This window comes from Pan paniscus, chromosome 20 (genome assembly GCF_029289425.2).
Source record: "Pan paniscus chromosome 20, NHGRI_mPanPan1-v2.0_pri, whole genome shotgun sequence".
NCBI classification, from domain to species: domain Eukaryota; kingdom Metazoa; phylum Chordata; class Mammalia; order Primates; family Hominidae; genus Pan; species Pan paniscus.
In genome coordinates this window covers 53,145,364-53,154,565 of record NC_073269.2, presented here as the reverse complement: position 1 = coordinate 53,154,565, position 9,202 = coordinate 53,145,364, and the positions used below count along the sequence as shown (strand labels likewise).

Genomic DNA, 9,202 nt, shown 5'->3' with positions numbered 1-9,202 from the left:
GACAGAGCGGGACTTTGTCTCAAAAAAAAAAAAAAAAAAAAAAAGTCCGGGCACGGAGGCTCATGCCTGTAATCCCAGCATTTTGGGAGGCCGAGGTGGGTGGATCATGAGGTCAAGAGATCAAGACCATCCTGGCTAACATGGTGAAACCCCATCTCTACTAAAAATACAAAAATTAGCTGGGCATGGTGGCGGCACCTGTAATCCCAGCTACTTGGGAGGCTGAGGCAGGAGAATCACTTGAATCCAGGAGGCAGAGGTTGCAGTGATCCAAGATCGCGCCATCGCACTCCAGCCTGGGCGACAGAGGGAGACTCCGTCTAAAAAAAAAAAAAGGACACTCCTTGGCCAGTCAGCACCCAGAGCCCACTGCCTATCTGGTTCTGGTCTCTCCCTCAACCGAGCTTAGCACAGAGCGGGGCCCCCAGATGGCTCAGCCTTTGCCCAAAGAAGGGAGGAACAGGCCGGGCATGGTGGCTCATGCCTATCATCCCAGTGCTTTGGGAGGTCGAGGCAGGAGGATCGCTTGAACCCAGGAGCTCAAGACCAGCTTGAGCAATAGAGCGAGATCCCATCTCTGAAAAAAAAAAAAAAAAAAAAAAGCCAGATGTGGTAGCATGTGCCTCTGTAGTCCCAGCTACTTGGAGGCTGAGGTGGGAGGATTGCTTCAGCCTGCGAGTTCAAGGCTGCAGTGAGCCGTGTTTGTGCCACTGCATTCCAGCCTGGACAACAGACTAAGAAAAGGAAAAAAAAAAAAAAATAGAGAAGACAGGTTTCTGTCAGCACACATTGAGTACCAACTGCACACCAGGAGGATGTAGAGATTTAATTCAAAAAAACAAAGGAGAAACCCTGGAGCGCTCACGGGGAGTGACATAAACCCCCAGCAGGTAAATCCCAGCTGCAGGGTGAATCCGTGAATGGAGAGGGTCAGGGATGTTTCTGGAGAAAGACTGGCTTTGAAGAACAGGGTAGGATCTGATGGGCAGGCTAGAGGTTTGGGGAAGGGTGGATGGAAGGAATTTCAGGCAGAAGGAAGTGCTCAAAGCAAGGATCTGGAAGCAGAAAGCAGCCAGCTGCACTCAAAAGAAAGACTCGGCCAGGCGAGGTGGCTCACGCCTCTAATCCCAGCACTTTGGGAGGCTGAGGTGGGTGGATCACCTGAGGCCAGGAGTTCGAGACCAGCCTGGCCAACATGGAGAAATCCCGTCTCTACTAAAAATATAAAATTAGCCAGGTGTGGTGGTGCATGCCTGTAATCCCAGCTACTCAGGAGGCTGAGGCAGGAAAATCCCTTGAACCGGGGAGGCGGAGGTTGTAGTGAGCCTAGATCGAGCCACTGCACTCCAGCCTGGGCAACAAGAGCAAAACTCTGTCAAAAAAAAAAAAAAAGACTAATTTTGACTGATGTTGGGGAGTTGGGTTAGAGGAGTGGGAGAGAAGAGCAGGATGGATCCAGACAGAGCGTGGGGTTCTGCATGGATGCCAAGGAGCCTGGGCTATGATCAGTAGGCATCTCCGTTTGTTTGCCTGCCTGGCTGAGGCAGTGGCAAACAGACGTCATCTCTGGTGCCAGCCCCTATTGATTGGCAGTGGCTGCCTGGAGAGGGGTGTGGCAGAGTGCGGTGATCAGCTAGCCATGTCTGCTATGGGCACAGGCAGGGAAGGATGCATCTTGTATGCTGAATAGTTCACTCTTCTGCCATGAATATTGAGGGCAGGGGGGCCATTCAGTGTGTGGGGGTGTCTATCAGAGTCTAGTGAGCTTGAATTCAGGTCTAGGCTAGAATGAAGGCAGAGGGAACAGCAGAGTCACGCTCAAGTGACATTTGGGATCTTAGAAGCAGTCAGGGGTAAGTAAGGAGGGGGCCAAGGATAGAGCAAACTTGAGCCTGGGAGACTGGAAAGAGGAAGATATTCTTAACAAGAGTTTTTTAGGGGGTGAGCAGAGAGGAGGTGTTTTTGGTGGCAAGGCTTCTTTGGGAAGCAGCCCACCTCCGTCCCTGGAGGTGCTGTCCTGGATGACGGTGGTGACAGTGGCTAACTCTGGCATACAGCCTGGGTCTCTGACCCCAGGGCCAGCACCAGGGAGTGAGTGTGACCTTAGGCTCTCCCCCCTCAGAACTTCAGCCCTGACCCCTCCCTTGAGAAGGGTCTGAGGTCGGCCACCTCCTGGCCACAAGCCTGCTCATGACCCTGCCCCTGGAACTCACCCAGGAAGTGAACCGGGGCATCTGACTCCCGGTACCACCCGCGTGGCCTCAGGCCGGAGGGGAGTGGGAAGGAAGGTCAGGAGCGGCACCTCTGGCATCCCCTCCCCACGCCTGCCTGCAGCTCCTGCGGCCATGGGGGTTTGTGGGAGGCACTTTAGGTGATGCTGAGAAACCACAGGAATGACGCGGCCTTCTGGGAAGCTGTGCTGGAGAGGAAAGCAGGTGAGAGCTGGGAGGGGGAGCTCGTGTTGGCCAAGGCCTCTCCTGTGGGAGCCTCCTGCTTCCCACCCCCGGGCGCCTAAGCCTGTGAAACCCTGGTGTGTGCTGCACTGGCCCGGTAAGGAGGAGGCCCCCCTTCACTTCTCTCAGGTTTGGTTTTTTACAAGATTGATTTATTAACTATGATACAGATCACATAAGGCCTTTTGTTTTTTACACCATTCCCATTGAGACAAGTACAATACTTTGTAGCAAATACATGATTTTAAAAAACAAAACCAAACAAAAACACCTCAGTCAGAGATGCCTCAGCCTTCATTGAGGGCTGACCATGCACTAATCAGGTTGGAGCCTCAAAAAACCCACGATGTGTTTTTAAAAAAAAAGTCTGGAAATTAAGCAAACATTCCTAACACCAGCTAGACGATGTTCCGGTTAAAGCCCCTAAAATACAAAGAAATAATTGTTATACTTTCTTTACATACAGGTCTTCACTTTTGCTGCGAAACAGAATTTTGGGCACACAGCCAGACTACTAACACATTTCAATACCATTAATATGTTTTGTTTTTTCTCAGAAACTCAAAATATTTGTTAATTCAACATATATAAAGATCATTTAACATGTGAAAATACAAGTACCAGAAAAATAAGCTGGCAGCAGCACTATTCCAAATTTTCAAACAAGTTTTATTTCCATACAATTCTGACATTTCCGTTTTTTTTTTTTTCTTAAATGTACACAGGGAACATGATTCTTTTTATGCAAACAATAACTTAGGCCTGTAGCATCGCTGCCGGCTCCGCCACGGGAGGGCTGGGGGAGGCCAGCCCAGGTCAGCAGTGGCCGAGGTGACCGACCGCCTCCTGCTCTGTCCCCCGCGCGCGCCGCGCATTGGCCACGCTGCACCGACCGCACCGCGGCCGCGCCCCCACCGGACCCGCGACAGAAACTGCCCCCTTCCTGGGCCACTTTCTGACCTGGACACAGACGATGTCCTCCGAGGGAGGGAGCCCACCCCCGTTACACCTCAGAGCCACGGAGCCGGGGCCCGCTCCCTGCCGCAGCTTCCCCGGATCCCTGCGCTGCCCTCGGGAAAGCAGCGACTCAACCAGACCCAGCCCCCCGCGCGGCAGGGGCCCTCCTGGCCACCGCACCCTACTTTTTCTAGCCGGCGCCCCCAAAGCAGTGGCTTCTCATAGGAAAGGATGGGGGGGCGCAGCTGAGGTGACTCTTGATGACAAGTCACTGCAGCTGGCCTGCTGTGAAGTTTTGTGTGTGTGTGTGTGTGTGTGTGTGTGTGTCCAGAATGCCTGGTGGCCTGCGGGGGTCTTTACCAAGGGGATGCTGGCTTGACCCAGGCCTCCTTTCCCTAAGAGCAGCAGGAGCTGAGTGAGGCACAGGGATGCCCCCATCCCCTTCTGGCCAGCGAGCTGCTCCTATGATGTCACCCTCTGTCCACCGTGACAAAGACAGACACATCCTGCAGAAGAATCTGGGTCGCAGCAGGTGCCCCGCCTCCAGCAGGAAGCAAAAGCAAGGCGGTGGAGGCAGGAGAGCAAGGAGACAGACGCCCCGAAGCTCTCTCCCTGTTCCTCCCCAAACGCTAGGCGACGGCAAAGACGGGGACAATGCAGAGTAAATGTGTGCCGTGACACCCAGTATGCGACACAAGCCAAGAATTCTAAGTGGATTCACGAGCCACGCCACCCAGCCTTGGGTCTTCCCTCCTCAGCCGTCAGAGCCAGGATCAGTCTCTGGCTTTGCACCAAGGGCTGCTGTCCCCTCACATGGTGTCTGCGCTCTCGCTGGGCAGGGGTGGCTGCCCCACGTCCCCATTCTGGACAAGCCAACGCCCTCCCACCCAGTGCTGAGAGCTGCATGCGGGTCCCATGAGCACCCTCTGTGCACGCACCTTCCAGAACTTAGAGCCCCGACGAAAGCGGGGGTGGGGGCAGCATGGTCCCAACAATCCCCAGGGACGCTCCTCTGTGGCTCCCATGCAAGTGCCCATTTGGGCTGCACGCTTCCCTGACCGGACGCTGAAGGCCGGCCTGCCACGACTGGCCATGCCCCTCAAATGACCGAGATGTCCTCTAGTCCCTCAGCCCGGAGCAGCAGACGAGAGGCTGAAGTTAGCGGGGGAAACAAGAGGAACCCTGTGGCTTCCTGTGCATGGGGGCTCCCTTTGGACATGAGCTGCCACAGTCCCTGCCTGCCCACCTTGGCTGACGAGGCGCTGCACTGGGAGTGCCCCAGACCTAGTCTCAGGTACTTCTGTGAGGAGAGGGGTAGAGAGCCCAGGTGCTCCTCCTCACCACCCCCTCCACACTCCTGGGGAAGTCACTGGCCGCGCATACATCTGTGGAATCGGGCCAGGTGGCTTGGGACGTGGCTTTTGTGCTCACACAAAAGAGGTGGCAGTGTTAGCTCAAGCAGTGAGGGGGACTGGCTGCTTTTGCTTCCGTTCACACAGGGACGGCCCAGGGCACCACCATGCTTTCCCTCCACCCCCAATTACGTGAGGAGCTGACCAGGTGAGCATAACCTCGAAAAGGGGGCGGGGTCAGTAAATGGGGCTGTTTCCTCATCTGCTGGGGTCCAGGGCTGGGGGAGTTTGGGAACGTTTCTGCCAACCTCAGCTAAAACGAAACACAGATGTCACCTTCCAGCCAACCCTGGGCCTACAGGGCCAGGCACAGCTCCACCAGAAGAGACAAAAATTCATCATCCAACATTCACAGAAAACACGCCTGAACCCTGGGTTTGTTCTCCAATTTGTGTTCCTCAAAAGGCGGTAAAACTTGCAAGGTTAGGTGTTTCCAGGCACCTTCGTTGGCCATTGAGAACTGGAGACAGTGAGCCAGCCGTCCCCAGAGGGAGCTCGGGAGCCAAAGGGCCACTCCCGTCTCCAACCACTGCAGGCGGGCACAGGCAGGGCAGCTGCAGACGCCCGGGAAAGGTGTCCATCAGGCCCCCTGGAATACACCACAGATCCTATTTCTTAAAGTGCAACGAGCCCCAAGGGCTGTCTGGCGTGGGGCCCTCTGCACCCCACTAGCTCTCGCCTGGGGGGTGCCTAGTGTCAGGCTTCCTGGCCGCAGAGGCCACAGCCCAGCCATGCAAGTTTGAGGTGCTGGGGGGCAGAGGTGGCCAGGAGAAGAGCTTTTCCTGGGGCAGTGGGAAGGCTGGGCTAGGGTGGTGGTGGATGATATGCAGGCACAGCGCCTCTGGGCCAGCGAAGACCAGGAAGCATGCCCCTTTGAGGGCACCAGCAGACCGCCATTCCTTCAAAGTGCCCCACCTCGCCCACATCCCCATGAACACTCCTGCTGGTGGCCTCCATGGCTGGGATGAAACGATTCCACTTCAACACCCAACACACCAACCCCAACCCCAAGTGCACCTGGCACCTTCCAGCTGTCCCCAACCCCCCACCAAGCGCCCACACACACTCACACTCACGTGTGCACACACACACACACACCCCACGCACATGCTCAATTAGTGTTTCTATCGTAATGGACTGTGTTCTGGGGCAGCCCAGGTTCCAGCCTGCACTGCCATCTCCCCGGCTGTCCCCACCAAGAGCTTGAACCCTCTTCTTGGGAAAATGGGGGATCTAGCGACTAGACCTAAGTGGGTGAGTGGGACCCTAGCAGGCCCTCAGGCCACAGCTCCAGGCATCCTGGTTTTGCTGCCACAAAGACGAGGGTCAGCTCCACCTGTGTGCCTCCCTCCCTCCCGGCAGAGGCGGGCGCAGAGTGGAATCTTGAGGTCTGTAGTTTTCTTTCTGTGGTTTCTTCCTTTTTAATTACTGGAAGGGTTTTTCCATTTTTTCTCCTAGTGTTCCTTTGTTTGCCAGGGAATGTTTCGGGAAGGCTGTGGAGTGGGACGGTGGGGATGAAGCGGGGAGTCCCACACTCTCTGGGTCCAGGCACAAAGCTATCCTCCGTTGTTCTGATCTGCAGAGCCAGCGCCCTCAGCAGGTACCTAGTGGTGGCAGAGCCGTGGCCTACACGTTCCCAAGGAGGCCGCCAGCTGGGCTGTACCCTTACCTTGGGGGTGTGTGCAGATGGAAGGTGGGAAGAGACAGACCAACAGGAAGTGTTCTCTTCAGGAGTTGCCAGCCCCGCCCTGAATCTCAGAGCATCCTCCTCCCCGGCAAAGGCCAGGGCACTGTCCCGACCATGGGCTCTGTACAAGCAGAGGGAGGCACCCGGAGGCTGGTGTGAGCAGCTAGGTGGGGTGGTGGTCCAGGGAACAGAGGGAGGGCACTGGGGCCATTGCCTGCCTAGTTCAGTCCTCAAATGGGTCCAAGTCAAAGGACAGGGCCCCATGGCTGCTGCCTGCAGCCAGCTCAGGTCTGCGGCGCCGGGCCCAGGGTACCTGGCAGCCCGGCCGATGGTACCATTGGCTGGTGCTCTCACTGAGGTCTTGAGAAGGTAATGGGGAGAGCCACTTGCCCCTGCCTCTGTCCCCAGTGGACTTGGTTTTGTTCAAGGCCAAATGCCACCCCGTCAGAGAGAGGACCGGTTCTCCTGTCGCCCCAGGTCTTGGTGGCTCACAGCGTGTGTTCGGCTTGAAGCTGGGAGGGAAGCAGTGGCTGCATTGGGGACTGGGGGGTGGGTGGAGGCGACTGTGGGGGCGACGGCTGACTTGTGACAGGCGTGGAAGTGAGGAAGGGGACGGTGGAAGCCACGGCGGAGGGGGAGCTGGGCCTGGCGCCGGGGGGCTCGGTGATGGGCCGATTGTAGAAGAAGAAGGGGCACTGCTGGATAAAGAGTTCAATGATTGTCTGGTAGGTGCGCGTGGCTGTGAGGGCGTCCATAGTGCTGAAATCAGGTCTCATCAAGGTGGGCCAGAAGCAGATGGAGAGGTTCTCGCTGGTCATGAGATTCACCTTGTTGTTGTGGCTGACCCTGCGGGCGACACCAAACTCAACGGTCAGAACCGTGCAGGGCCCCACCTGGCCCTGGGCGCTCATGGTCTTCAGCACCCAGGCTGAGCCCACCTTTCTTCCCTCAGGTGGAGCAGAAAAGGCCATGCGCAGCTCTCTGTACCCTGCCCTGCCTGGGAGGCTGCGCCCTCAGTGTCCTCTCCCCTCCAGCCCAGTGCCTCTACATGGCCAACCTCGGAAAGGCTGCCTGGAGCCCCGCAAACCCCTGGGGGTGGATGGACCACCTCAGGGACTCACTCTGCAGCCAGCCAAAGCAGTGGCGGTGCTCCGGCTGTGATGAGGGAGGGAGGCTGAGTGTCCTAAGCCAGAGCGCCATCAGAGGCCACTCGGCCAGCAGATCTCCTCCACACACATGGAACTTCAGGGAACAACCATACGGCCTCCTGCCTGCGGCTGTGCTCCATGCCGGAGGCTGGCTGTCTCCTGCAGCACATCTCTCGAGGTGCAGTGTCCTGGTTCTCCCCAGCTGGGAACGTGAATGCTGTGAGAGGACTTTCAGGGACTCTGAGGTGTTTTTGATTCAGGAGAAGATTTCTGGAGCATCAGCACCAACCAGAAGATCTTCTCTCTCTGCCGGCTTTGGGACACAGGCCTACAAGAGGCCCCATGCCCGCTGGAGCTAAGTGCACTATCTGGTGTTAGGCAGGTTTGAGGCCACGTGGGCTGCCCTCAGACAGGAGCAGGAGGGAGGCCTGAGGATGGGCGAGAGGCAGAGGCTCTGGGCACTGAGACCAGCGGGCACCATGGGAGGCCAGCCAGCACCCCTTCCAGGCCAGGGCCTGAGGCTTCTACTGGCTTGTGGACAGAGCCTTGTTCTGCGACACACTGACCCTGGCTGTCAATTTTCAGGAGGAAAAACCAACCAGAAGGCCCTGCGACTTACTTGTTTAGGTGAGAGATGACATACTTGAAGACTTCGTGGTTTTCCTTTGGAAATTTCTTTAATACCTCCTTAAGGGCATGCAACTTCTGCTCCCGGTCGTTGATTTCTGAGGAGAGAGAAAACCAAAGCCTTGCCTTTCATGGCCGAGGCTGGTGGCCACCCCAGGGCGTGCTCTGTGATGGGCCTTCTCTGAGGACAGCCCAGGGCTTTCGGATGACACTAACCCCACTCTTTCCCCCAAAGCCTGTGCCCAAGGCTGGCACACCTGGCAGTGGCACTGGCCCAGGGGTCTGGCCCACCTCTGTGTCCCAGGCCCCCGCTGAAGGGTGGCACTGTGTGCCTGGGGCTTCCTGGCCCCCACCACCCAAGACAGAACAATCTGGAGACACTCCGCCATAAAGAACACCATTCTTTGCTCATCCGGTTGCCCCTGGAGACAGGCATCCCTACGCAGAAAGCCTGCTTGCTTCCTGACCAGATGGAGACGGGCGGCCGCTGCCACCCACCCACGCCAACAGACCTTCTAGGGAGGGAGTCGGTCATGAGACCAAGGCTCTGTCCTTTTCCTAGAGACACAGGGACCCTCCACACATCCCCGTTGGAGGGGCTGATGGAAACAGTGGGGGAATTCTTATGCACTTCACCAAAGGAACTACGCACCCCCTTTTCCCCCAACGCCCACACTTTGCCTATCATGGAATCCTAATGTCCTGGGGGAGGGAAAACAACTGCCTGGAATGCAGCTTGTAACCCGCGCCAGGCCCAGTTCCATGAGTCCCCACAATCGTGTGAGGCAGGAACTCGTCACCCCATTTTGAGGATGAAGTATCTGAGTTTAGAAGTTGCAGAGCTGGGACTGGCTGTGGGGCCTGAGCTGTGGCCACTGGGCTTGCCATCCCTGAGTGGGTGTGGCCCACCTTGGCTGG

The 9,202-nt window shown here is 56.9% G+C and overlaps 1 protein-coding gene across 1 annotated transcript in view; it reads right to left on the bottom strand.

Moving 5' to 3' along the window:
- Positions 1-2,583: 2,583 nt before the first annotated feature.
- ARHGAP35 (Rho GTPase activating protein 35) overlaps positions 2,584-9,202 on the bottom strand; it is a 145,199-nt gene continuing 138,580 nt past the window's right edge. The window contains exons 6-7 of the mRNA XM_034944866.3: positions 8,277-8,382; positions 2,584-7,355 (exon numbers count right to left, since the gene is read on the bottom strand). Of these exons, the coding sequence (XP_034800757.3) occupies positions 6,998-7,355; positions 8,277-8,382 (464 nt within the window). The 3' untranslated portion in view covers positions 2,584-6,997. The remainder of the gene's footprint in view (positions 7,356-8,276; positions 8,383-9,202) is intronic.